This window comes from Oryzias latipes, chromosome 22, assembly GCF_002234675.1.
Source record: "Oryzias latipes chromosome 22, ASM223467v1".
In the NCBI taxonomy this organism is placed as follows: Eukaryota; Metazoa; Chordata; class Actinopteri; order Beloniformes; family Adrianichthyidae; genus Oryzias; species Oryzias latipes.
The window spans coordinates 1,842,501-1,869,219 of NC_019880.2; the positions used below are offsets into that span (position 1 = coordinate 1,842,501).

Genomic DNA, 26,719 nt, shown 5'->3' on the forward strand with positions numbered 1-26,719 from the left:
CCATCCATCCATCCATCCATCCATCTATCCATCCTTCCATCCATCCATCCATCCATCCATCCATCCATCCATCCATCCCAGCATTTATATCTCCATTTTATCATCTCTTTAATGTACAAAAGCATAAATGTGTAGAGAATAAATCCTGGTGGACAAAAACAGAATCAGTGGTTCAGTAAATAATTAAAAACAAACAGGTGAAAAATAAACTTCAAAATAGCAGAACTTTAACATCTTTATTTTTTTTTCAGTATTTGAGCAGAAAAATGATGCAATAACAACATAAACACATTTTTACAAAAACAAGAACAAAGAAAACGACCTACTGAGGATGAAAAGTGAGAAAATGAAGTGATTTTTTTAGAAACTTTGAAAAGTCAACGCCACGGCGTCTTTCATGACGGTTACACCTGTTGGACACAAAGTGACGACCTCAACTCTGGATTTTTACCTCAGAGGTTTGGATGCTGAAGAAGAGCTTTCCAAAGTCATCTCCATAGAATTTAAAGACTAAAAGTCTGAAATTTACTTTTCCTAAATCACAGAATTTACAGCGGGAAACATTTGACTCATTTTTGATAAACCACAGTTTGATGCAGACCTCCTATACTGTTGGATGAACTATTCCATTCTTCTTCTGGGCAGATCTTCCTCATGAAGGCACTTTGTCTTAATGCATGACAGTGATGGAGGCGTAACCTTCTGATTCCCATGGAGATTTAGTGATTCTGAAGGATCCGTCTGAACGTCAGAACACACATCCACACGTCCATCGTCCCCGGCCGCGGTTAGGCCACCTTGGTGAGCTGGAGGTCCCCAAAAACCCGTAAGGCAGTGAGTGAGGCGAGCTGGGCGTGGCGGTGGGTGAAGCCGCAGAGAGGCTGGCCGTCCACCAGGATGCGAAACTGCTGGTGCTCGCAGACGATCTCCATCTAGCAGCAGGAAGGAGCGGGGTCAGCCTTAAAACATCCTTAAGACCTCCGCTCAGACCACAGGTCTTCTGAAGGTGTTTTGCATCGCATGAGAGCTAAAGGTTAAGCTCCCGTTGAAAGCTTTTTACCCTTTCTTTCCTTCTAAGTCTGCCTTATTCACATTGCAAAAACAGGCCTCCTAGAATTACATTCTCCAAAATTTGAAAACTTCTCTTCAAATAAGATAACAAAAATCTGCCAAAGAAGTAGGAGAAATAGTTCTACCAATAGTTATTATTTTAGAACAAATACTTCTAGTCACTAAAAGAGAAAATCAGACTATTTATCTTGTAGGGATGGGGGGGGGGTCTTTTAACTTTCTTAAGACTCCGTTTTTTGCAGAGCAGCAACATGTGACCCAAACAGGAAACCTGAACTCTGCTCCCTATCAGAGTCAGGAAGGGTTCTCACACATTTTACACACATTTGGATGAGCAAAAAGATCCCATTAGAGACAGATTTAGCAAAAGAAAAACATGCTGGCTATATGGACGAAGATGAGGCAGACATGCAGCTTCCTGTTCTTTAGCCTCAGTTTGTCGTCGCATGTTTGGATGATTATATGGAGAACTGAGAGTGGACAGAGATTCTGGGTTTGATTGACCAAACGTTAGGCAGCTAAACTAAGAAACGTTGGTGTAGCATTCTGTTTTCTGATTGGTTGCTGACATGAGGAAGGTGCTGATTGGTTGATCTGTTCAGACAAAACATCTGTGTCTGGAGGTGTGTGAGTGAGATTAAGAAATGCTTTCAGCAGCCGCTATACTACTGAAGTTTTCTCCTCATCCATGGTCACCATGGAAACCCCTCCCTGGTAAACTTGTGTATTTTATATGGAGCTAATTTCATTTTTCAGTGTTTGGCAAATCTGGATAATCCAAGTCTCTGAGGACAGTAGTTTCATCTGTGCCACATGTAAATCATGAACTTCACATGTACCTTAAACGCCTCTCCCGGCGCAAAAGGGAAGAAGGAGAGCGTGTTCTCGGATGGACCCCACTTCCCCCCCATGCAGGCGTTGCGTTGGACGGCCTTTTCCGAGAAGTTGACCTTCAGCTGCAGGCCCACGTCGGCCTCCGCATCCTCCTGCTCGGGTTTGCTGGACAGAGTCACCTCAATGCTGCACCACAAACACCAGGATGCAGTAACGGTCACCAAAGGAACACATCCTGTCGGCTTCTTTCAAAATAAAAGACACGCAGAACCCAGGACATCACAGGACTTCACACAAACGCAAAGGTTAAAGGCAGAAACGGAGACAGGTCACAGGTGTGGAGGGTCACCTTTAGCGGGAATTCAGGCCCTTTAGCGCCATCCTGTGTTTGTTTTATCAGGTCAATGTCACCTGAGCATGGAAACTTTTGATCTGGGTCATTTGGGAAATTCTGATTAAAAAAAAGAGTAAAGACAGTTGTTTATGACTTTACCAAACTCCTAATGAAAACAAAAGTTTTTGAGTTATTATTCATATTATGTAAAAAAAATGACAAATTCTGCCAGAGTGTAAATATATGAGTACAAATGAGATGTTTTGAAGAGTGTCGATTAACATCTTTGCTGAATACTCAGTTACTTGTTCAATTTTAATTTCAGTCAAACCAAAGATGTTTGAGAGACAGACTATTAAAAAAAAAAATTAAACATCATAACTAGTTTTTATGGTGACTTAATTGGTGTGCTGTAACTTTTCCTAATAAAAAAGTCTAAGTTATTTTATTTATGAAAGTTTATTTATTTAAAAAATGATTTCTTTCAATAAGAAGCCTTGTTATTCAGACTTCAGAAAAAGATTGTTTCTTTTATTTTTACCTTATCCCTATCCGTAAATAGTAACTTTCCTTCATGACTTTCTACATTTTTTTGTGTTTTTGTCCAGATTAAAGTGATTTAAAATATCTCCTAAATTGTGTGTGTGAGTGATGGAAACAATGTCTGTGTACAGATGCTGTGATGACGACCTGGAAACCAAAACCAAAACCGTTTTTCACAGCTGTCAGTCTGTAAAACTCTCAATAGAAAACAGTTTTGGGGTTTAGCTTTAGTTTTCATGCAGAATCAAGTACAATAGAGATAAATAATGAGGCATTTTATGAGAACCGAGCCGTTTTCATTGTGAGGAAGGGCAACAGAAGAGAATGAGGTGTAAAATAAGAGGCCTGGGAAACCTTCCAACTGTCTGGGAACTTTGCAGCGATTGCCATCTCGAAAGCTGATGTTATCCAGTGAATCATTTTCCACTGTGGCTGTTGGGATTTCATGGGATTTGCAGTTCCTCCACACTCAATTTACAAACTGATCCTAATGAAGAAAAAGCGCTCAGGCGGGCGATTCCACAGCTGCCACAGCGGAGAACATCTGCTCTGAAACTCTCATGCCCTGTGAAACGGGAAAGCCGCAACAGGCAGGGTGTCTCCTCAACGACAGGGGAGGGGGGGTCAACAGAAAAAAAGGCTCTCACCTCTTCGGCTTCTTGTTCACGATTCCCATGATGACCAGTTTCATTGAAGGCCTCATGCCTCCCTTTATCTCTCCCGTGTACTCCTCCTGTGTAACAATAGACACAGCAGGTGAGCGTCGTGCCCACAGACCATGTCGGAGCGGAGCTGCAGCGGCTGGGAACAAAAAAGCCGGACTGATCTGCCTTCGCAGAACCAAACCACAGTTTCAGGGAAAGCAAACAAACCAGAGGAGACGTACATTCTCTTTCTTATCCTGGTCTTCCATTCCACTCAGGGCGCGACGCGGTGTGGATGTTTCAGAGCCGTGGTGCTGACTGAAGACTGATTGTCTCTGGCTCCAACCGGCAAACCCCTCCTGTACCAGGTTGCCATGGAGACTGGCTCCCGGCTTGGGGATGGAGGGAAACAGAGGAAGGAAGGGGGGGGGTTGTTTCAGTCTCTCTGGGTGGTACAGAGATGTTTGAAGAAAGGGGTTGGCTCCATCCGTCACTCTCACCTCAAATGCTCTCTGTGTGCCCTTCTAGAAGGACGTCTTTGTTGCAGTGTCAGCGTTTTTCACCGAAAGCACCAAATGCAGCAGATGCGTTCACTGCCTCCAACCTGACACTGAAATGTTGTTTCTTTGCAGATCCTGTTTGAATTTGCTCCTCTTTGCTGGGTAAAACATGTCTCAAGGTTTGGATTTTCATGTATGAGATGTTTTGGAAGGTCTGGGCCAAACAGAAACCCCACCTGTTCACACCACAGGGACCAGAACAGCCATGATGGCTGACCTGCCACAGACTCTGGATGAAGGTTCGAATCCACAACTGTGTGAGGCTTTTTATGATGTTCATTCCCAAAAAAAATACAAAGATTATTCATTGAAAGAGAAGAAAAATGTTATTTCAAGGGAAAAATTGAAGTTATGAAAAGGCATAGACTAATAAAATATATATATATTTTTTATCCCCACTGTGGAACAGAACCATTTTACACTTAAAGCAATGTCCAAACAGAAAAGAGTTAAGAATAAATAGGAAAAAATATGATTATTCATAGATATGTTCATATACAAACTATAAATTAACCGTGATAAATCTGATAACATTTTTGAATATTAATTTGTGTAGGGATGCATTTTGAATGTGTTTGGATTTAAGATTTAAATTCAGCCTGATAAGTGTTTATGCATATAACATATGTCGGATGTTTCCTTGTGTTCCTTGTTCCTCCTGTTTTTTTTTTGTCCCAAGTTTCCTCTTAAAGTTTGTGTCCGAAATTAAATAATATCAATCAGTTTACATGTTGGGATTCCCCTAAACAAATGGATGATGGGAAATGAGTGCAGGCTAACTCCTGCCACCAGTCCCGCCCACAACTCAGAGGTGAATTCCTGAACTCCTGCCGCACTGCAGAAATTATGTTCTAGAAAACTACACCGTTTTTGTTTTTTGCTTTGCTGTTTTTATTGTTTTTGTTTTGTTTTGCTTAATGCTCCACCATCATAATTAAAAGACCACTGGGAATACTTTGAAAATTGATCAACAGATGATTGGAATGGGACTTTAAAGCTCCAGAGGGACAAGCTTATTTTCTGATCTCTTATTTTAATTGAATGAGTAAATTAGAGATGCAAGTATTTAATTTAAATCTAAATTAAACTATGTTTACAGTGGGTCTTTAAATGAGCAAACAGAGATTTGACATAAATCCAGTCAAGTGTCGAAACAGTTTGGGATTAGCAGAGAAAACTTCATGGGAGCTACCATAACACACCGCTCTACATGTAAAGAACACTCTGGAACTATTCAAAACTGAAATAAAAGGGATTTTTAGCCGCTTAAAATCATTATTAAGAGTTTTTAATCGTGTAGTTGCTATATTTCCAACTGCACTTGAACATACCATAAAAAATGCAAAATAGGGGTACCGCCCACCTCATGTCAACCTTTGACCAACCAGAGGCGGTCAATCAGCTGACTTTGTCACGTGATCTGAGTTCCGGAGCTAGCTTAACCGCTTTGGAGCGAGTCGTCTCTCAGCGAAAATGTTCTCCGATTTACAGGAAAACATCGTAAAAGATGAGTAAGTTAACTATCTGTTTGCTACAGGTTTAATTCTAAAGACTTGATACTGAACTGAGTTTTCAGGGAAGTTATCGCGATAGTTTACACACAAAACGTTTGAGTAACAAGGCGCTAATGAGATTTGATGTCCACAGTCACAGAAATAAACTCCTGTGAATGTTAAAGACACGTTACAGAAAAGCTAATTTTTCTAAACTATTCGATTTTGTTTACTTGAAGAGTCTTTCCCGCTTCCCTCCAAATATAAACAAAAGGAAAAAAGTATCAAGAAAAGACAATTGATTAGTTTAAGTCGGTGTATTCAAATGTAACAGCAAGAACTGTGTTTTCGACAGTTTACATCGATTTTCGGCAGCCAAAATGGTCTTTGCTTTAATGTCAGTGACAGCAGGTTTAATGATTTTGAAGATTGGACACAGTAGATTACAGTAAAGTGATGATGGAAAAAATGCTTTAAACCAGCCTGAATATCTGCCAAGATACAATCTAAAACTTCACAACTTAATTTGATTTATACTTAGATAAAATGGTATTTGATTTTCCATCAAGTTTTGAAAAGTAGTTATAAAAAAACATAGATTATTAGTTAGAAAATTTGGAATTGTTACGTTAAAAACAAACACAATAAAATGTTTTTACCTAAAAAAAACACAAACTTTGAAGCATAACCCGGAGTTTCCCTCTGCTGGGGTCAATAAAGGTCATCTTAGGTTTTTCATAAAAACCCTTCATCTCAGGTGAAGCCTTGGCGCTCCCCGGCTCCACGCCGACGGAAGGACCTCCTCATCAGAGACTGTAGAGCGGTGGAGAGTCTCAGCCGGGGCGATCATGCATCCCTTCGGCCGCGAGGCGGAGACGTCCCTTCAAGACCTGTTCAAGTACTTCCAGAGGGCCCTGCAGCTCGGCGAGTGGGAGCTGGCGAGCGCCTGTGTCCCACAGCTGATCAGCTCCTCAGGAGGCCTTTCTGAGAAACTGAAGGACATAATCAAAGCTGTCATCTGCCATCCTCACAGTTTAAGGTGGGTCTCCTCCATGACGAATGATCTCTACCGGATACGCCAGCAGGCATTCATGTGTTCTGACCCGTTTCTCAGATGGGAGTCCGTTGGCAGTCCGCACAGGCTGGCGTGGTTTTGGCTCCAGGTCTTGGAAAAATGGACAGAAGAGAAGGTTATTTTGAGAAATCATTGTCCAAAAGATGAAAAATAAAAAGTTGGAAAAACCTCTGAGAAAAAATAATGACAAGAAAGTGGTGTGTTTGTTTTTTTTTCCAGATTCCTCCCCAGACCAGACGAGAGTTGGAGTTTCTGCTGCTCCTGGAGAAACTGAGCTCAGAGGGGATACCAGAGACCCTCCTCCAGGTCTCTTTTACACAGTCGTTTGAATTCTTTTTCTTTAGAAAAGTTGGCCTCTTGCCGTTGAACTGTCGCTCTGAACTCTTTACCAGTCAGAGGTTGTGAAACAGCATTTTCAAAACAGCTTAAATGTTGTGCATATCTTTATTTTTTCCAATGTTTACTGTTTGTTTTTTGCATATATTTATGGTTTTTCCTTGTACATAAATCATTATAGTCTAATTCCATGTATGCGCATTCACACTAGGTCGCTTAAGCTGATTCTGATTCTAAAGATCAGTTTCTGGTGTCTCTGCAGGATCTACATCAGGCTTTCTCTGCCTTGCCGTCATGCAGCGGCGGTGCGGTTGCTGCTGCGGAGTCGTGTCTGCAGACTCTGTTGCAGAAGAAGAAGCCCAGACTTGCTCAGACGTTAGCAGAGTTTCTGCAGGTCGAGTAAAACAACAAACACTCGTGGCGTTTTGTTTGGATTCAGTTTTTTCTGCCGTTATTTATTAAGTTTGGAAGGTTTTATTTCTGCAGACGCCCAACAGATCACAATTACCTCTGCGATAAAGTGAAAAAGGGTTTTTTACTGAAAAGTTCATTATTTTTAGTGGATTTCAGTGGATACGTCATGTTTCCTGCAGGATCAGTCGGGCCCTGAAGGCATCACTCTGCAGCACATATTCATCCAACACCTGATGAGGAAGCTGCAAAGGCCTGAAAAGATACCAGAGGGGGAGGAGGAGGAGTGGGCGGAGGACATCTACGCCGTGCTGGCTCTGATGCCGTGGAGGTCCTGCGGCGGCGGCCAGCTGGAGGCGCTGTTCGAAGCCCTGTGGGCCGCCAGGGCCGGCCCCCTGAAAGAGGAGAGGATCCTCGGCTGCTTGATTCGGCCGCGGTGTCGCAGTCTGGTCTCGATGTACTGCAGCGCGGCGGTGGGGCTGCAGAGGGACCTCCTGCTGAGGAGCTCGCCTCCAACGCAAGGTAGGAGGCCGGGAAAGGGAGGCGCGGCTCAGACTGACACTAACCTTCATGTGGGAAGAAAGCTGCTGACAATATTTACCTCGTTGCCACTTTTTAAAACCATTTCTCGAAGGATTTGGAGTCAAATTAAAATCAGTTAAAAACTTCTTAACCCTTTGAAGTTTGGGGCCTTTTTGTGCTGTTTTTTTACAATTGTAATAATTTACCTGTAAAGCTTTTTTTTGGCAACACTCGATATCCTTTTATCCTTTAGATTAGATAAGACTTTCTGTATCCAGCGATGGGGAAATTCTTTCGTCTGCAGCAGGAAAAGGACATTCAAACACAGTGCAACAATATAAAAGAACAGAAGAACATCTTGTCACACGACAATTACGTTAAATCAAAAGGAAAATAAGAAAGCCACACTAAAACAAGGATACCCATCATAACAGCCAAAAACGACTGAAACAATAAATGAAACACACACTGTATGGTGTGTCACTATACAGTGTTGCACAGTCTGATGGCTGTGGGGACGAATGACTGGCGGTGGCGCTCCGTCTTGCACTGTGGGAGTAACAGAAGGAGCTGGTCAGCGCCTCTGTGGAGTAATATTTATGCCTCCACATTGCACTCAAAACTTTCTTTTATTAAAAATTTTCTTTTCAATTTTTTTTCTTTTTTTTTTTCTTTCAGAACCTTTTTTTTCTCAACATTTTATTTTTACTTTCAATTTTTTTTTTTGCTTTAAAAAAATATATAAAAAAAAGTTTTTGAAAGCAAAAAAAAAAAAATGTTGGAAGCAAAAATGTAAGATTTTCATTTGCAACTTAGAATGTTTTGTTTGCACCGTGTTGGCATGAATGTGACTCTATATGCCTCTACGGTTTGGTGCAGAGGGTTATCCATGATGGTTGTTAGCTTAGCCAGCAGCCTCCTGTCCTCCTCAATTAAGAAGGTGTCCTGGGCTGCACAGATGACCCCCCCCCCCCGGTACACAGCCCACAATGGCGTCTGAGAACTTCTGCAGGTGACGGTGGTGGGAGCAGTATTTAAAGTCTGACGCCAACAGGGTGAACGGGAAAGGGTTCAGTGCTGAGCTCACCTGGCTGAGGTCGATCATCTTCATAGCCTTCATCAGCTGGGAGCTTAAGGCGGTGCTTCTCAATACGTTTTTGCAATGACGTCGGAAGCTCCGCCTCTGCCATCTTCTCCTCCTTTAAGAAGGATCGTCTACATCGTCATTCCTTTCAAGATCAGAACTAGAATCTCTATTTTCTAAATGCCTCGATGCGTCAATCATATCCGTTGTTTGTTTTGTGACTCCACCTTCTACTGGCCCACATGTGGAAAACATTCACAGAAATGCACAGAATAACAGAAAAAACTCTGTCGCCGATTTTACACGACAGAAGTGAAATAAAAGTTGGTTTAGTGGAATTCCTTTGCTCCTATTGGCTGATTACCAACTTTCAGCACCACAAACAAGAACAGCGAGGTCTTGAAAAGTAAGACGTAGAATATTTTCAGACATTTATGTTTGAAGGATCTTGTCAAATATGCGTCACAAATCTTGTTGTCAAACCGGCCTTTTGAAAACACAGAGGCTCCTCCCACCTCGCCAAATCCTGAGTAAACTTTATTGATATTTTCTGTAAAACGGAGTTGACGTCTCCCCAGTAGGAGCTTTCTAAAAGTAAAACCTTTTTGTTGCCAACCCATAAAATTCCCAAATTTATGGACCTGATCCTCCGAGACGTTTCTGACGCTTCACGGCTCCTCAGACCCACAGCTGGAGCCAAACGTGAGACCAGAGGGGAACATTCACAGGAGAAAGTGACCAAAATGAGTCCAGAAACTAGAGGAGGTCCAGGAGGAATAAGAAGGAGGGTCCAACCTCCTGCAGGGTCTGAAGAACAATCAGAGACCCAGTTTGACACCAAACCTTATTCCAATAGAACAAGTAAGTTTGTTTACCGTCGTCATGGTGATCCCCCCCCCCCCCCCCCCCGACCTGTTTTTTAAAACTTGGAATGGACCGGGATGAAGGAGAATCTGCAGACTCTCCACTAAACGCTTTTAACGCTGGAAACTCCCAAGAAGGAGAAACCTGATGCTGATCGTCACATTGATCTGTGGGAGGGGCTTCAGAACCAAAGTCCTGCCTTTCTCTCTGTGAAGCGGACAATCGTCCTCACTTTGCTGCTTTGAATGTGGAAGAAGTTTCAGTGTTCGAGGATCCAACTCTTCATGTTCTAAAGCTTTGACTGCAGGTTCCTCTAAATCGGTTCCCTTTTTTTCTCTTATTGGTAAAGAAAAAAGCTGAATTCAGACTTCAACCTGCACGCTCTGGGGAACGACTTCTGCTGGAGGAGGAGAAACGTTGGCACGGCCGTTTCCTCCCCTCAGTCGCACTTCTGCTTGTGCCCGTCTCATGTCAGGGCGAGTCCGCCAGCGCGCCGCCGAATCCCAGCTTCACAGGAAGCTCTGGATCTCTGTAAAATATTCCCGCTCTGGTCGCTGTCGATGACCTGGATCAGGTGTTCAGTCACTCAGAACCTGCTGATAAACAAAGTGGTTTCATCCTAAACACAGATTCCCCATCTAAAAGAACATTCTTTTCATCCTTTATCTCCTAAAAGAACAATCCGTTGGTACATAAGCAGTTTACCATCACCGTTTTGTTTTGTTTTAGACCGTTTCATGCTAAACCGGATCAAGATTTGATTTCTGTCCCGCAGCCGTCCTGGACTGAAGGACCAGATTGTTTCTAAGATTCTTCTTTTCTTCTGAACCTTTCAGGGAAATTTCACCTCCGCCACAAACTCAAAAACTCCACCAGCTAAAGTCTACAACCACAAATGAATTTTGGTCGACGGTTGACCTCGGGAAGAAGCAGCAATCTTGAATTTTCAAAAGATTTGGCGTAGCGAGGTCTCAAACGTGTCATTTCCACGTTGCGCACACATTTTAAACTGGAATGTTTTGAAAATGTAATACAGGAATCGTTGGCTTGAGCTGAACAAAACAATATAGCATACCATATGAACATATTAGCAATGTGGGCGTGGTTAACAAAAAACCTCGGTTGCCAAGGAAATCCAAAAGTTTACTTTGGCTGATTCTTCTAAAACTCATATAGACCTGTTCGTCACCACCGGGCGACCAAAAAATAAAATGGTTGCTATGGAGACAAACCAACATAAAATCCGCCATTTTGAAAAAGGTGTTTTGTTTTTTATGAATTTGCCACGTGCCGCTCTGACCAGGCTGGCAGAGGGGGAGGGGTGTGTAGCAGCCGCTCAGCCAGTGGGGGCGGGTCTGGGGGGGTTGCTGCAAGGGCGGGGGCAGTTGGCGCATGCTGACCATACAACGTTAATTTACTTTGACTCTTTTTGCTGAAATGTGCCGTAAGAGGAAGTAAGATTGTCCTCACAGTCCACGACGGCTGCTGGTCATAATTCTAAATCCAGGTTGATGCACTGAGCCAGACGGGTGCATTCGAGGCTTATGACTGCTGTTGCAGTTAGAAATTGATGAAAGTGGATTGGGTATCAATAATGTCAATAAAAGAAAGGATTCTTGACACCTTGGATGGGAGAGCAAAGGCTTTCATCGTTGCTTGTCGTAAAGGGAGATGACAGTTTAGTCTGCTCAGCGCGTCAGCCAGGTCACTGTGGCGTTCTCGGTGTCTCGAAGTACCAGACTTGGCTCCTGTAGAAGTTCTTTATCTCTCAGACTTAATGGGGTGGAGGCTCTCCTCACAGCGGCCCCTAAACCTGCTCTGCGTTTCCGCGGTGTCCGTTTCTAACCTGTGGCGGTGCGTTTTGCTTCCAGCTGACCTTCCAGAAGCAGAGAAACTGGCTCTCAGTCTGTGCTGTCACCACGATCGCCCTACTGCCTGGAAGACCATCTTCTTCGAGTGCCTCAGCAGCGGAAAGCACTTCCTGGAGCAGGTCTTGGTGAGTCACCTTAAAAGAACAAAAGCATGCTAGCGGACTAACGCAGTCCAATAACCGGCTGTGGTTCTGAAGGTGACTGCGCTGGACCTGATCAAACACCAGGAGTTTGCTGAGCTGCAGGCTCTGCTGCGGCTGGAGTTCCAGCCGCTGTCGCGCCTCCTGCTGCTGCTGGGGTGGACTCAGAGCCGCAGCCTGGACTCGGCTCGGACTCTCCTCAGGATCCTCCACCAGGAGCAGGTCTGGGTCGCGGTGCTGTGCAGACGCAGGCGTCCCTGCATCCAGATCCTCATGTCGTCTTCTCTTCTGACCTTTCAGGCTGCAGCCGATGACTCCGTGCTGCAGGAGTTTGCCGATCTTCTGTCCTCTCAGCTCGAGATCCTTGAATGGTGTAAAAACAGCAACCCGTAAGCGCCAAACCGAGACCGGCTTTTAACCACGTAATGCCAGCGTGACAGCGTTGGTTTCTGCGCAGGGGCGTTTCCATGGAGGCTTTGCTGTTGCAGCTTCACACTCTGGACAACCACTCTGCTCTCTACATCCTCCACTCCCTGACTCCTCTGACCCACTTTGAGGAACGGCGGATATTAGAGCTGCTGCAGCAGCCGCCAACCGCGCCCAAAACAGGTTCAGCGTCTGCACCTCCTGTCTGCTGAAAGAGTCTGGGCTTTTTCCATTATTTTTTTTGTTCGGATTTCCAGCAGGACACCCCGGTGCCGCCCCACATCTGAGCCTGGCCGCGCACAGGAACGTCCTCCTGTTCCAGGGCTTCTGTGCCATGAAGTATGCCGTCTACGCCGTGTGTGTGAACGCACACCGACACTCCAGCTGCAGTGAGTGTGCGTCTGTGCTGCATCAGCTGCTTCCAGACGCAGGAATGGACCGCGACAGGACGTCCTCAGAAGGTGTGAAGTCCTCCCTCCCTCGTTGGTTAGGAAAGCCCAGCTGTTTGTTTACGTTTTTCTGTTTTTCCAGGTCTCCATTTACTGTTTCAGCACTACCTGTCGGAGTGCCAGCTCTACCTGGAGGCGACTCCTGCCATATTTCGCCTGGAGCTCCTGGAGAACATCTTCTCCCTACTCTTCCTCTCCTCCTGGGACTTCCAGTCTGTCTCTGAAAGCTCATCAAGCACGGCAGATGCAGGAGCGGAAGTCGGTCAGACTGAACTCGGATGCTGGGAGAAGCAGAAGCCTCCCCTTGTGGCGACCCACTGGGGTCACCTTGAGCTGGAACACTTCATCCGGGGCTGCAGGGGGTTCTTGGTGGATGTGACGGCCATGGAGGGCTTCCTGAAGCTGTTGAAGAAAGCCTTGGAGGACATGAGTGCAGCGGGAGAGCGAGAGGGTCACGATGGCGGCGGGGCGGGGCCTCAGGAAGCCGAGGCGGCTAGTCTGGGCTGCTCTGTGACTCCTGAGACGTTCGAGTCCCGCCGCCAGGGACTGTCCAAACGCATCGCTGAGGCTCAGTGGAGGCTGCAGATCGTCACCAGCAACCAGGGCGTGGCCGACGGTGAGCTCCGGAAAAATACAGCCCTTCTGCTTCAGGTCATGTCTGACCTTCCTCACTTTTGCAGGTTCAGAAAACGCCACGCCCGTGTCGGGACTGGATTCTGCTCCTCCCCCTCTGGGACGCAGCAGGAGCTCCAGTCAGAGGAGGAGGAGGAAAGTTTCGCGGCTCGCCGCTGAGCGGCAGACGTCCACAGAGCAGCCCGCCGGGGACCTGGACGCCTCAGGTGAGCAGACTCCCCCTCCACAACACCTTCCGTCTCACCTGCAAATGCAAACCTGTGCGACTTCAACGCTTTAATAACCCAGGAAGGAAAGTTTTTAGAGGTTCAAAGGTTCTGCAGGAAGGAACAACCAATGAGAAGAAACCAATTCACAATGAAAGCTTTGAATGTTTCATTCATTCATTTTCCCTTCAGTTTTTTAAACTGAAAACCATTTTTCCTATATTTAATTTCCAGAATAAATCCATTCATATCCTTTTCACTCCTGAGTTTATGTGAGTGACGTCAGAGTCTGAAGGGATCGCATCTTCATGTGAAACAAAACAGCAGCTGATAGAAAAATAAAAATGATCCAAACATCTGACAAAAAAGAATATTTTTTATTCCCCACTTTATTAAAATAATGCATTTTTCTACTTTATTTGCCCCTGTCACTGGTACAGCATCATTTAAGAACAGTTTAAGTAAAACATGTCAACCGTTCAAACTTTCCAAACCTGATCAATAAATCTCGTTTCATGGCGGTTCGCCAAAGTCTCCAATGCTGGTTAACCGATTCCGTTCTGTGTGTTTGCGGGTTGCCAGATGGTGCTGGGGGGGCGGAGCCTTGCCCCTGCGGGGGTTCTCACAACTGGCTGGTCCCCGCCATGCTGGCCCCCCCGGAGTCGCTGCTGATTTCCTGCATCCGCCGAGAGAACTTCATGGAAGCACATCAGGTCTGTGGTCAAACTGAGAACCGTCGCGTTCCGGTTCCTGCTGCTGAACCGGCGTTTCTGTCGCTCCGCAGGTGTCGGCGGTTCTGGGTCTCGGCGCGACGGCCTGCAGCGGCGAGCTGGCCTTCATGGAGCGCTACAAAGAAGTGCTGGTGGAGTTGGGACGGGTGGAGCAGAAGATGGAGAGCCAGTCCATGTCGTCCTCGTCGTCTTCGTCGGAGGGTTTGGGCTCGGCGGCTGGGAGCGGCGGTGGGCGGAGCCGGCTGGGGAGCAGCGGCCGGTCCACGCTGCAGGCCATCGGGAGCGCCGCCGCTGCAGGTACGACGGCTCGGCGTCACCTTATCCTCGATTTAACCCACAATCCGTTAAAAGGCTGCTGTTGTCTGTGAAGATCTGAGACTTTTTGAAAACATCTTGTAGAAAATTTAGAGGAGCTCAAGTCCAGATCTAAACCCATTCAATAAACCGGCTTCACTTTTACAATCTGGTTTCAAACTTTCCCCATTTTTGTTCTTCTTAATATAAATATTTTGAGCTGAATTCGTGGTGTTTGTTTCCTCTTGCATGTTCTCATTTAGATATGTAAGGCCGTTTCTGTCCAGACCTAAAGGAAAATCCCGGATTCTTCTGTTTTTTTCCTGCAGGAGTGGCTTTCTACTCCATCTCAGACATCGCAGAGCGCCTCCTCAGCACCCCCGCTCACCCCCTGCCCTCCCTGGAGGAGGGCTACTGGCTGAGCGGCTGCTCTCCGGACCCGCCCGGACCGGTGTACGCGCTGCTGGAGGAGCTCAGCCCCGCGGCCATGGCGGCCTTTGACCTGGCCTGTTGCCACTGTCAGCTGTGGAAGACGTCGCGGCAGCTGCTGGACACGGCGGAGCGCCGGCTCAACGCCAGCCTGGAGGCCCGAGGCGAGAAACTCTGAGCGTCAGTCTCTTCGTTAAGACGCTCGACGTGTTGACTCAAAACGTTTCTCGCTCAGGGATTAGAGTGGACCCGAAGGCGGCGCGTCCTGAAGGAGTCAGCGGGTTCCCCGTGGTTTTGCAGAACATCAGCAAGATCCTGAATCATTCTGCAACTCACAAGGGTTCTGCTAAAGCAGGTCAGTGAAACCAGTGGAACGTGACGAGAAACCCACCTCCCAGTCATGCCTGCAGGGTTTAAGGTCCTGCGTGTGCGTGGGGTCAAGTCAGTGGAGACCAGGTTGTTTGTTAGAAAAAGGAAAAAAAAGAAAAATCTGCAAGTAGTTTTAAGCGCAAAAGTACGTTTTGTTACAGCAGAGTATTAGGGCCACCATGAAAGAAGAAAAATAAACAATACAGTCATAAAATTGTTGCAGAATAAAAATACAGTTTTGAGAAAAGTCACATTTTTTGCAAAAATAAAGTTGTCAAATTAGAAGAAAACGAGAATAAAATCTTCAATTTTTCTTTCAAAATGGACGGTTAAAAGGAAAAAGTCCAGCTTTTTTGTGGATAAAATGTCACAATTAGCTTTTAAAAGGTTTCAGTGATGATGATCTAACATTTAATTCATGCTGCAGATAATTCAGACAATTCATTTCCTATATTTTCTTGGTAAATGAACAATTTTATTTTTTATAAAGTTACATTATTTTTGAAAAACCTTTTCCTTGGAAATTTAACTTTAAATTTTTAAATGATAAATTCATAAAATTTATTTTATAAATAAGTCTTTTATAACTTGACAAATTTACTCTCATTTATTGATCGAATTTCTTTTTCTGTTTGAAACTTGAATTTAAAAAAATTCTGAATCTAAATCTTAAAAAAATGGCAGCAGATGCTGTTTTGTATTTTGAACTTTTGTTTTTTCTGTGTTGGCCGTTTATCCAATTTTTTACAGGGGCGGGGCTTTTAGGCCATTGGCTATTGGGACATGATTGACAGGTGATAGGGGTTATGGTGATGTCATTACTGCTCCACAACAGCATCAGAGGAGGGATGATGCGGGCGGCGCCAACAACAGACGCCACTTTGGAGCGGAAATGACGTCACCGCGTCCTCTGTCATCTACAGTCAATCATGGCCGGCAGCCTAAAATCCCCGCCCCCACCTAAAATTAGGATCCACTTCAAACACGAAAATTCTGAACTGAAACTGTAAATTGAGAAGTGAAGACGGAGAGAAACAAGAAAACAGGAGCTGAAAATATGAAACGGCAGCTGTTGCTAAGAAACATTATTTTTTAACAGATTAATAGTTTTTTATTTTATTTCAAGTTTCTTTTTCCAAGACTTCAATAGTTCCCAGAACCGTTAACACAAGCTGGTCGGTGGAACGTAAGGACTTTAGGGGGGAATATCTTAACAGCAGACTGGAGAGGTAAGAAGGTGCCGTACCTGCCAGAGACTTAAAAGGACGGACCAGAATCTGAATATAAACTAAATATTGCACGGGCAGCCAGTTTGAAGAGGCCAAGATGGTTGATTTATTTGTGTTTGCCCCACAAATCAATCTGGCTGCTGCGTTTTGGAGCAGCTGCAGTCTGGCTATGGACGTCTTAATAAGCCAGCATATAAAGAACTGCAATCATTTAGTCTGGACAACACAAAGGCACGGATGACGATTTCAAGGTTCATTTTTGATATAAAAGATGGGCATCGTAAACCCCTCTGACTGCTGCTTTGTTGATGTTTTGGCATTCGTAGAAGCCGCTGGCGAGGACGCGGCGTTTTCCAGCCCGTTCGGCTGCTGCGTCCAGGAAGTGCTGCAGTGCTGCCACCCCACGCTCAGCGAGGAGAGCATCTCGGCCCGCCTCAGTCTGACTCAGCGTCTGGAAAGCATCGTTCAGGTCCTGAGCGCCGCCACTGATGCTGCAGGTCAGCGTGTGTCCACAGATCTAAAGGCTGTTTGAAGGATCTGGACTTTTCTTTACAATATTTACGTCTATGGAGTCAGAATTTTTGTCCTAATTGAGAAAAAAAACAGTTTGTGTCCAAGACAAAAAGACTGCCGTCTTATTTAAAGACCCATTCAGATGAAAATGATGTTTTTGGTGTTTTGAATATGTGCTTTTGACAATTTTTTGATGATGGAGGACATTTACAAAGAAAATTAAGATTAAAACTGCATTTCTGAGTATTTCTTTATCCAAATCGTTGTGAATCAGTTCCAGACGAAAGTCTTCCTCTGGAAAAAGATCGTATCTTTGATGCAGAGAAAACGCAGGCCACAAGCTCCCAGCAACAAGGATGGGTTGGGGTTAGGGTTAAACGATCGGAGTGGGTCTTTAAAGGCTGCTGGTCAGATTTCTTGCTGACGTTCCTCCTGGTCTTGCAGAGGGAAATGTGGGCGGCGCCCTCCTGGCGCTGCTGGTGGAGCAGGCCGGCCTGAGGCAGGCGGAGCTGGACGCCCATCCCGTGCGCTCCAACATGAAGCAGCTGCTCCGCACGCTGGATCAGCTCTGTCCCTTCGAACCAGAGCTCGGCCGGCCGGATTACGTGCGCAGCTTTGTGGACTACGTCAACACGCTGGCCTCGGTGTTGGTGCGCAGCCTCGGCCCTGAAGGTAGAACCCTTCCGGTTCTGAAAGAGCTCAAACGGTTCTGTGCTGTGATTTCATCCTGCTTTTTTTTTTACTTTAGATGAAACCAACAAGGTAAAGCTTGGAAATCCGATGCTGGTGTTGCTTCAAGCGCCATTCCAGCTGGTCGCCCACCTTCTGTTTGAGAGACAGGTGTCTCCTGGCAGGTAGACGGTTCTCCACCTGGAGTTTGTGACTTTGTTCAGGTCTGTCTGACTCAGGGATGGGAGAAAAACTCTGTCTTTGTGTCCTGGTGAATCTCCAGAGTCCAGTCCTTGCTGAAGCAGGAGGGGCTGTGCCTGAGCGTCCAGCAGGTGATCGTGCAGAGGTGCTGCGAGGCTCTGCCCGTTTGGACTTCCTGTTCAGGCGAGGTCAGAGACTCCCTGAAGGACCAGGGAGCGTTCAGCGTCGCGGCGTTGTCCCTCCTGCTCCATCAGCACGCCCGGCATCTCATGTCCGCTCTGGGAATCTCAGATCCTCGCTCCGATGTGAGCTCAGAGTCCGAGCTCTCCGCGGACGAATGCTCCACCACGCCCAGCAGCCTCTCCACATCCCCGCCCTCTCAGTCAACGTCTTCCTCCTCCTCCTCCTCCTCCTCAAGTTCCTTTGTCCTCACGGCTTCGGCTCTGTCCTTCCTGAAGTCCTGCTCCCCTCTACTGGCTGCGCTGTCGTGCTTGAGCGCCTGCAGAGGAGAAACCGCCAAAGCCCAGTCGTCGGGATGGTCCGGATACTTCCGCAGCGTCCGGAAAGATGTGGCCCTCGACGGCGAGCAGCTTTTCCGAGAAGCTGACGGTCTCCTGAAAGAGTTCCCTGTCCTGCAGGCTTACCTCCAAACCATGGTTGAGCCGCTCCTGGACTCCACCTGTGAAGGAGAAGCTTCTGCTGGACTCGGAGCCTTGATCTGTGGGAAACCAATCGTCAGCCTCCTCCTGTCTGGGCCTCAAGAGGAGGTGACACAGGCTCTGGCGGCGGAGGCCTTTGAGAAATCCCTCATCTCCAGAGACCTGAGTCGAGCTCTGCGTCTGATGGAGCTGTACGGACATGACTCCAGCCAGGAGGGGGCGCTCCGAGACCGCCTGCTGGCGTGCTCGGCCTTAGAAGGTGAGAAACGGTGGTGTGGTGAATCTGGTCATTTTGGAAACGGCGCTGAGCGGTGTGCTGCACGTGCAGATGGAGATGAAGGTCCAGCTCAGCTGTTCAGAGTGAGGGACCCCAACCTGCGAGCCCGGGTCACGCTCCGGGCCCTGGAGCAGTGGCCCCTGTCCGCCTGCCTGGAGCTGATGGAGTTCTGCCTGAACGATCAGGACACAGAAAGCGAGCTGAGAACGGAGCTGGAGCTCCGGCAGAAGGAGCTGAGCGTTTACCACCAGGTAACCTTCAGCTCAGCGGCTGAAACCTCCATGTTAGAAATGTTTATTTGCTGTGAGGGAACCAGAAACCTCCTGCTTTTTGCTTTGAGTCCGGTCTGTTTTCTCATCCCAGATGATGAGTTTACAGCCGCCCCCACCCGGGTCAACGTGGCAGGAGCTGAGGGCGGAGTCCAAAGCAAACCCAGAGGCCGTACTATCCATCCTCCTGGAGACCAAAGTGAGTTTTGCAGACCCACGCTTCCTCAGTTCAGCTTTGCGTGAAAGAAAAGTCTGAGGAGTTTCTTTCTTGCAGGAGTTTGCCCTGTGTGAGCAGTGGGCGGAGCTTCATCCGGTGTCAGAGCAGCTGAGGCTGCAGCTGCAGACGGAGCATCTCCTCCATCTGCTGGAGAAAGGAGAGACGAACGAGGCTTTTCAGGTTCAGACCTCCCAGCTCTCTCTTCTCAGTTCAACGTAATCCTGACAGCAGCGCTGAAAATGCTGTAAAGAGACCATGAAAAGCTTCATCTGCTTCAGTAAATTTGCTGGGACGAAATTATTAGCCAAACTGGCCCAGCTGGCCGGGTGGCCGGGACGGGGGAAGTCTGGGCATAAAAAAAAAAAGAGGAAAACGTCATTAAACTCAAGTCTGATGGAAAGAAAAGCTGAACTTTGAAGGAGATTAAAGCTGAAAAGAGAATGTTTTTTTTTGAAAAAAGCTAAACTGGATCAAAAAAACTGAAGTGGTTTTCTAAAATGGTTCCAATTCTTTGGGTTCATTTAACTTTTATGGATGAATTGAAGCTGCAAAACTCCAATGTCCTGGATGTTCTGAACATCAGACATGTTGAAGGAAACTGGGAGAGCAATTGTTCTGTATTTACTGTACATGAACAGCTGAGTGGAAAACTCTTCACCCATGAAGGATGTCCTCTGCTGGTTATTGCTGTTATGGCTGACAGAACCGGTTCTCTGCACCCACTGACTTCATTATCGTTTCTCTTTTTTCTTTTCTTATGTTTGATCCTCATTTTAGCTCCTTGAAGGCATCACCGACTCAGCGGGTCTGGATGTTTGTGAGCGCGCTCTGGATCGCCGCCCCGGGTTGGCGGCGTGCCACTTCCTGTCTGACTACCTGACCGTCCACTTTCAGAGACAGGTGTCTCCGGCACGCCGACGGCACATCGAAGCTCTCCACCTGGGATCAAAGGTGGGAAAAAGGCGGCGTTCGGTCACATGACTTCTTTTTGGAGGTTGAAGGAACACATCGGCCCTGCAGAGGGTTTGTTTTGCCTCCGGATGTTGTGTAACGCTCCTCTAGGTGACGGTGAAGCTCTGACACCGTCACGCCCCATCATGCATTGAAGGAATGTGTCTGACATCAATAGAAATTCAACAAAACCCAGTTTATACCAACAAAGCCCGAGTTGAAGCAACAAAGAATGACTCTAAATCAGGAAATTGAATGTGGGAAAAAGTCTTCTGTTGTGTTTTTAAACAGCGAGGAGCCAGAAAGATGACTGAAACCTCCAACGAAGGTGGAGGGCGTCGTTGTTGTTCTTCTTTTACGACTTCGGCGTACACACCCTCTGTGCTTCACATGTTGCAACTTTTTTTTTATTCCTGAAATGTTACTTTTGTTCAGGAGGTGCTGTTCCTGCATGGAATCCAGAGCCCTGAAACGGGACGTCCTGAACCATGAATGATGACGGGGATTCTTTAAACACGTCTGCTCCCCCAGGTGCTGCTGACTCTGCCCCCCGCTGCCAGGCAGGACTACTTCCCCCTGCTGTCGGAGCCCCTGCTGATTCTGGAGCAGCTCCTGATCAACCTGAAGGTGGACTGGGCCGAGGTGGCGGTGCGGACCCTGCGCGGCCTGCTGGTTGGTCAGGAGGCGGGTTTCGGAGCGGACGACATAGATAAGCTGCTGGCGGACTATGCCGGCAAGGCCCTGGACTTCTCCTGCGCTCCCAGAGAGAGGTCGCGCTCCGGTGAGTCTGCGGCGCTCCGACCCGTCGGGTTCCCTCTGCGTTCTGCGTGTGAACGCTCAGGTCTTCCTCCGCAGACTCCGTCGTCAGCCTGCAGGATTCCCTGCTGCCGTGCCCGGCTCACGACACCAGCTCCCACTCATCGGGGCAGATGGAGTCTCCGGCGTCGTCTTCACGTGGGGTTTGCTCAGGTGATTCGGACTTTTTCCGTTCAGTACGGATGTTCAACCTTCGTTGTTGTTCATTGCAGACAGCACCCCCACCCACTCCGCCTCCACCAACAGCTCGGACCGCGGCTCTGTTGGCCGGAAGCGGCTCTCCGTGGCCAAGTTCCAGCCGCCGGATCGGCCGCCGGCCCAGAAAGACTGGGTCCCCGACTCTCAGCGGGACTTGTGCATGGTGTGCCGGCGGGAGAGGTTTACGATGGTGAGGCGGCCCCCTAGGGGGTCATCAGGCGGTTTCTGAAGTCATACGGAGGCTTGACTGCACCGTCCGTGCTCTCAGTTCAACAGGCGCCATCACTGCCGGAGATGCGGCCGTCTGGTTTGTCAGGCGTGCTCCGAGCGCCGGATGTTTGTTGACGGGTTTCCAGGGGAGGAGGTCCGAGTCTGCGATCAGTGTCACTCCTTCTTTCACCCAGAGTAAGGGCTCTCTGGGGTGGGACTCTGGGCTCTGATTGGATGATGGAACAGGGAGTGATCCTGCTTTTGTTTTGTTTGCAGGTCTGAAGATGAGCTGGACTCCCCTGAAGGTAAGTCAGTTCTTCAGTTTCCTGCTGAAGTTCCATCGGTGTTTCAGGGAAGTTTCAGAGCCGGGATGCTGCCGCTGCTCTGTGACCAGCTGAGCTTTGGTCTCCCGCTCTGCCCCTGCAGGGGTTGGAGGCTCTGCAGAAACGCCGCAGGACCTGGATGGGATGCTCCACCTCCCCGAGGTGGTCCATCGACGCTTCCAGCTCAGCACCAACCCCGCCGAGAACCAGCTGCTGCGCAGCGGGTTCTACTACGAGCAGGTCTGGACCCGCCTGTGCCGGTTTGGTTTGGCTTCACGTCACGTCGTTGATTGTTTCTGCATCTCCTGCAGGCTCCCAGTGCGCACCTCTGCGTGGCCATCCTGTCCCTGCACAGCGACCAGACCGCCTGTGGGCACCAGCTCATCGGCCACTGCCGCTCTCTGTCCCGTAAGCTGACCAACCCGGAGGTAGACGCCGGGCTCCTCACCGACGTGATGCGGCGGCTGCTGTTCAGCGCCAAGCTGATGTTCGTCAAAGTCAGCCGCAGTCAGGACCTGGCTCTGTGCGACAGGTGTGACGCTCGCTTTCAGGGATTTGTAAAACTTCAAAAAATGAAGACAGAAGATCAGGAGAAGATCTCAGAATGGATGGTCAGCCAGTCTGCTGCTGATGCAAAGTGATGCAAAGTGAAACGGTCCAGTCCTGATGACTGGTGAGACATGAAGAAAGGGGTCGCTGTGATCAGAGCCGTAAAAAAGGGATTTGAAACCATTCCTTCTTAAAAACTCCTCTTTTGAACATCGTTAAACAAACTCGGGTCCGTGCTCCACTGCTCCTTTCTCCACTTCTGCTCCTCCGTTCCTCATAACTACTCCTCTCCACAGTTACATCAGTAAAGTGGACGTGCTGAAGATTCTGGTGACGGCTAGTTACAAATATATTCCTTCTCTGGACGACATCCTGGAGACGGCGGCAGTCGCGCGTCTCCGTAACCAGCTGCTGGAGGCCGAACATTACCAGCTGGCAGTGGAGGTGAATCCTCGACTGCTTTAGTGTGGACGGACACGTCTGAGCGTTTTGGTTCTGAAACGTCTTCGCTGCTCCTCCAGGTGTCCACCAAGAGCGGCCTGGACCCCGCCGGCGTGTGGCAGGCGTGGGCCACGGCGTCTCTGAAGGCCGGGAACCTTACAGCGGCGAGGGAGAAGTTCGCTCGCTGCTTGAAGGCTCCGGTGGACCGAAACCAGCTGAGCCTGGGTCCTCCTCTGCTGCAGGAGGTCGTCCAGCATCTGGAGAGCAACCTGCAGCCTTCTCAGGCGACGGTAGGACGACTCCTGACGGAACGCCGTTTTTCCTGATCTGTCGTCGTACAGGACCATGAAACCCACCGTCTGTCATTCACTGACCCCTCCTCTGAAGCAGTCTTGTGGAGAAGACATTCTGGCGTCCCTTCGAGAGCTGGAGGGGGCTCTGAAGGAGTCTGCGCCTGTCGAGCGGCACGACCACGCGGCGGCGAGCGGCGGCCTCAACCCGGAGTGCCTCTACTACCTGAGCGCATACGGCACTCACCTGGCTCTCGTCAGCTTCTACATGCGGCACAACTGCGTGACGGAGGCCTTAACGTACCTCATCAATAAGGTCAGGAGCGCCGAGGAAAGAAAGGCGGAGCTTTTGTGGAGTTCCTGAAAAGAAAGATTTCCGAGTGAAGTGTGTGAAAAAGGCAGCGTTTACTTCCCGTCTGATTCTGCCGCTCAGGACTGTCCGGAGGAGGTGTTTGTGGAGGGGGTGCTGCAGCCCAGTCTGGAGCGGGGGCGGCTCGGCGTGCTGCAGGGAATCATGGAGAAGCTGGACCCCGGCCTGGATTCCTGCGTCCGCTACCTCATCGCCTCGTGTCAGTTCCTGCAACGCCGCAGCTTCTACCACTGTCTGTACCAGCTGCAGCAGTTCATGATGGTCCGTCCCTGAAAACCACGACGCCACACGCTCTCCAGAGCTCTGACTTGATTTTGTTCCCCCCTCCGCAGGATCACGTGCGAGCCGCCATGACCTGCATCCGGTTCTTCACTCACGGAGCCGCTTCCTACGTCCAGCTCGGGGCGCAGCAGCAGGTATCTGGCAGTTTCTGTTCTTCAGGTCTGAGAGGTTCGTCTTCATTTTTTTGACCACAAACTTTGGCGCAGCGGTGGTTGGTGAAAGCCAAAGAGCACCTAAAGACGTACCTGCAGGAGCAGCAGGGTCGTGGTGCCGGGAGGAAAAGGTCGTCCGTCAACTCCTTCAGGAAGACGATGTCCTCCAGCGATGTGTCCAGGTCCTCTACAGTTGTTTTAGTTTTTTTAGTCTCCTTTTTTCCGGCTTCACAGCACAAACGTCGTCTCTCCTCAGACACATGAACACCATCGAGCTGCAGCTGGAAGTCACCCGCTTTCTTCACCGCTGTGAGACCGCCGCGGCGTCCAAGTCTGCGCCCACCAGCCCACCTTCCACCAAGCCCTCCGCTTCACTGCCCACTCTGTTTGGAGGAACCCCCATGAAGGTGGAGGTGGCTTGCAAGGTGCAGGTTTAGCCATAGCCGTCCTGGCTTTATCCGTTTTTATGCTTTTTTTCCAGAAACTAATTCATTTCCAGAGCAGATTATGAACTCACACCTTCAAACGTTTCCTAACATAAAAAAATGGAATTATTTGTGGTTTTTAGGTTCAAATGTTTTGCTTTAAGAAAAATATTTGGGGGGAAAAGAAAGCAGTGAAGTTTGAGGAATCCCATTGGTAATTGAACCCTCACCTCTGGTGCTGCAGGTGATGCTTGGAGGGAAAAACATAGAAGAAGGCTTCGGCATCGCCTACAGAGTCATCCAGGTTTGTTTTTCCAAAACATAGTTTCATGAATAGACTGTTTTTGAACCATCCGTTTCCCGTCTCCTATCCTTCCAGGACTTCCAGCTGGACGCCCCGGCGGTGTATGTCCGGGCGGGGCAGAGGCTCATCCGGCAGCGGCAGTTTGCCTCCGTGCGGCAGCTGCTGAAATGCGTGGGAGAGTCCGGCTCTGCCACCAAGAGCGACTGCGACGCGCTGCTCCTCAGCTGCGTCGCTGCCGCAGACAAGGCGCCGGCAGACGTAAGGGGCAGACATTTAGCCGGGACGCTCGGCCTCCTGCTTCGTGGTTTTAATGCCGGCCTAAAAGCTGTCGTTGCATTTCGTTTTGGTTCAGGCTAAAGAGCTGGAGAGTCTTGTTCTGGAGATAAAGAGCTCGGAAAACAAGGTGATGTGAGACTGAACCTTCTCTGCAGACCTCCCCGCCTTCGTGAAGTCACGGTTCTCACGCGTGTTGTTGCTCCGCCCACAGATCAAAGCCTACCTGCTGTGCAGTAAGCTGAGGCCGGCGTACCTGCTGGCGGTGAAACTGGAGCCGGGCCAGGCCGGGCCTCTGGTCCAGGAGGTCCTCCAGGCAGCAGAGGAGGCGCAGGACTCGGTGATGCAGAACATCTGCAGGCAGTGGCTCTCCGAGCACAGCAAGTCGTCTCGCCAGGGCCGACCCAACGGCAGGTAAAGGGCGAGGTGAGGGTTCTGTTTCAATGTGAAGACGCCCTCCACTGCCTAAACACGCTTTCACCTCCTTATGGAGAGTAACACAACTAACGAGCGAAAAGGAAAAGTCATGGCCAAGATTCTGCTTCATGGGAAACCATGCAGCCGTCTGTCGTTTGTTTCTGCTGCGGGAAATCCTTTTATTCCTGAAAAACTGTTTACCTCCACAAAAGGTGCATGCTAGTGAGTTAGGAGTCCATGAAGGAAAAGTAACGTCGCCTGCGGCGTTTTGGAAAACCTGGAAATGTATGAATTGTCCTGAGTGCAGAACTCAAAGCTTCTGTGAAGCTGAGAATCACCGCAGTGCTTTATTTTGAACTCTGACCTGCCATATTTGAGACATCCTTTGGTCAGATGGGTCTCCTACCTCAGCCTGAAGGAGGAGATCTTAATCTGCAAAGTTCCTGACAAACCGGATGTCTGAAGCTGTCATGTCTTTGTTGTTACAAACCCGAACGCTCATCTGGTTTCCTGCACAAATCCACTTTTAAAAACTGAATACTTGTGAAGGATTTGAATACAGTGAACTCCTCTGTGGGAGCTTCTTCTGCTCCATCCACCCCAGAAGAACCGCCGTCAATCCCGCCGGGTTTAATAAAGGGAAGCTGACAATCGCTGCTGCCTCCGCCGGTCTGAACCCCCGTGTCTGTGCTGACGCGTCCCTCTGCTGCACTCGTTTTTTTCTGGGACACGTTTTCCTGTAGGATTCGGTGCAAACGGGAGACGACGCTCCCGAACTCTCATCACTGCCGCACTTTATACTAAAAGAGAAAGCTGTGGGAAAACGACGCAAAGACGGCCAGATTTCAACCACGTTTCCTTAATCGCCTGTGACATAACGATAAAATAAAACCTTTGCCATACTGACAGTTTTGTGGTCGTCTTTCTTTTACACAGTTTATCAATTTAGGTGATTAAATTTGTAATTTATGCCCAAACAAAGCTATTTCAACACAAAGAAGGAAGCCTTCCATGGTAGAGCACATAGGTGAGAGTGTCATGATGTGGGGTTGTTTAGCTGCTTTGAGTTGAGACAACAAAAACACATCAACTGCTGCAACACAACAATGTCAGGTTTACATCTTTTATCCCAAATTCCCATTTTTTCTGTTTTACTTCTGTAACATTTTTCAGCTTTTATGTACTTTGCAGATTTATTTTTAAATCTTACGGATAAAATGATAAATCTATGCAACTTTTATCTGCTGATGCATGATTGCAGCTTCAACACGCTGCACAAGAAGTGCTGCTGTTTTGTTGCAGAGAAAAGTAAGCAACCAATTTATGAAATATTAACAAAATGTCTGCAAAGACGTCCATTTAATT

The 26,719-nt window shown here is 48.2% G+C and overlaps 2 protein-coding genes across 6 annotated transcripts; one reads left to right on the forward strand and one right to left on the reverse strand.

Annotated features, from left to right (window-relative positions):
- Positions 1-497: 497 nt before the first annotated feature.
- Positions 498-4,036, reverse strand: LOC101164358 (galectin-related protein A). 2 transcript variants are annotated; one of them, XM_020713748.2, is made up of 5 exons: positions 3,927-4,036; positions 3,674-3,818; positions 3,430-3,517; positions 1,911-2,091; positions 498-932 (listed from the first exon to the last, which is right to left on the reverse strand). In XM_020713748.2, the coding sequence occupies exons 2-5, from the start codon at positions 3,693-3,695 to the stop codon at positions 789-791; spliced, it is 435 nt and encodes a 144-aa protein (XP_020569407.1). In that variant the 5' UTR covers positions 3,696-3,818; positions 3,927-4,036; the 3' UTR covers positions 498-788. The 2 variants fall into 2 exon arrangements, with proteins under 2 accessions (XP_020569407.1, XP_004082139.1); XM_004082091.4 differs by having other exon boundaries at positions 3,430-3,515; positions 3,669-3,818; positions 3,927-4,034.
- Positions 4,037-5,384: 1,348 nt separating this feature from the next.
- zfyve26 (zinc finger FYVE-type containing 26) lies at positions 5,385-26,262 on the forward strand. 4 transcript variants are annotated; one of them, XM_023951604.1, is made up of 43 exons: positions 5,385-5,497; positions 6,237-6,518; positions 6,594-6,669; positions 6,774-6,860; positions 7,153-7,284; positions 7,484-7,823; positions 11,643-11,767; positions 11,840-12,004; positions 12,083-12,171; positions 12,240-12,391; positions 12,466-12,669; positions 12,740-13,273; positions 13,338-13,496; positions 14,079-14,209; positions 14,281-14,524; positions 14,851-15,114; positions 15,186-15,305; positions 16,875-17,045; positions 17,506-17,733; positions 17,810-17,915; positions 18,014-18,849; positions 18,919-19,118; positions 19,231-19,335; positions 19,411-19,533; positions 20,131-20,304; positions 20,836-21,085; positions 21,160-21,258; positions 21,333-21,508; positions 21,587-21,723; positions 21,805-21,833; positions 21,955-22,091; positions 22,163-22,383; positions 22,697-22,844; positions 22,922-23,131; positions 23,229-23,447; positions 23,565-23,762; positions 23,834-23,917; positions 23,990-24,117; positions 24,192-24,360; positions 24,605-24,664; positions 24,740-24,922; positions 25,017-25,067; positions 25,152-26,262. In XM_023951604.1, exons 2-43 carry the CDS (start codon positions 6,328-6,330, stop codon positions 25,353-25,355), a joined length of 7,659 nt encoding a protein of 2,552 aa, XP_023807372.1. In that variant the 5' UTR covers positions 5,385-5,497; positions 6,237-6,327; the 3' UTR covers positions 25,356-26,262. The 4 variants fall into 4 exon arrangements, with proteins under 4 accessions (XP_023807372.1, XP_023807374.1, XP_023807373.1 ...); XM_023951606.1 differs by having other exon boundaries at positions 23,232-23,447; XM_023951605.1 differs by having other exon boundaries at positions 12,469-12,669.
- Positions 26,263-26,719: the final 457 nt, after the last annotated feature.

Excerpts from the sequence above, each read along its gene's own strand:
- LOC101164358 (XM_004082091.4), bottom strand. The coding sequence starts at position 3,695 with ATGGAAGACCAGGATAAGAAAGAGAAT. Across the intron at positions 2,092-3,429 it reads GTGAACAAGAAGCCGAAGAG|CATTGAGGTGACTCTGTCCA; the intron begins GTGAGAGCCTTT and ends TTTGTGGTGCAG. Across the intron at positions 933-1,910 it reads CGCCGGGAGAGGCGTTTAAG|ATGGAGATCGTCTGCGAGCA; the intron begins GTACATGTGAAG and ends TCCTGCTGCTAG.
- zfyve26 (XM_023951604.1), top strand. The coding sequence starts at position 6,328 with ATGCATCCCTTCGGCCGCGAGGCGGAGACGTCCCTTCAAGACCTGTTC. Across the intron at positions 17,734-17,809 it reads GCGCAGCCTCGGCCCTGAAG|ATGAAACCAACAAGGTAAAG; the intron begins GTAGAACCCTTC and ends TTTTTACTTTAG. Across the intron at positions 24,361-24,604 it reads AGGTGGAGGTGGCTTGCAAG|GTGATGCTTGGAGGGAAAAA; the intron begins GTGCAGGTTTAG and ends CTGGTGCTGCAG.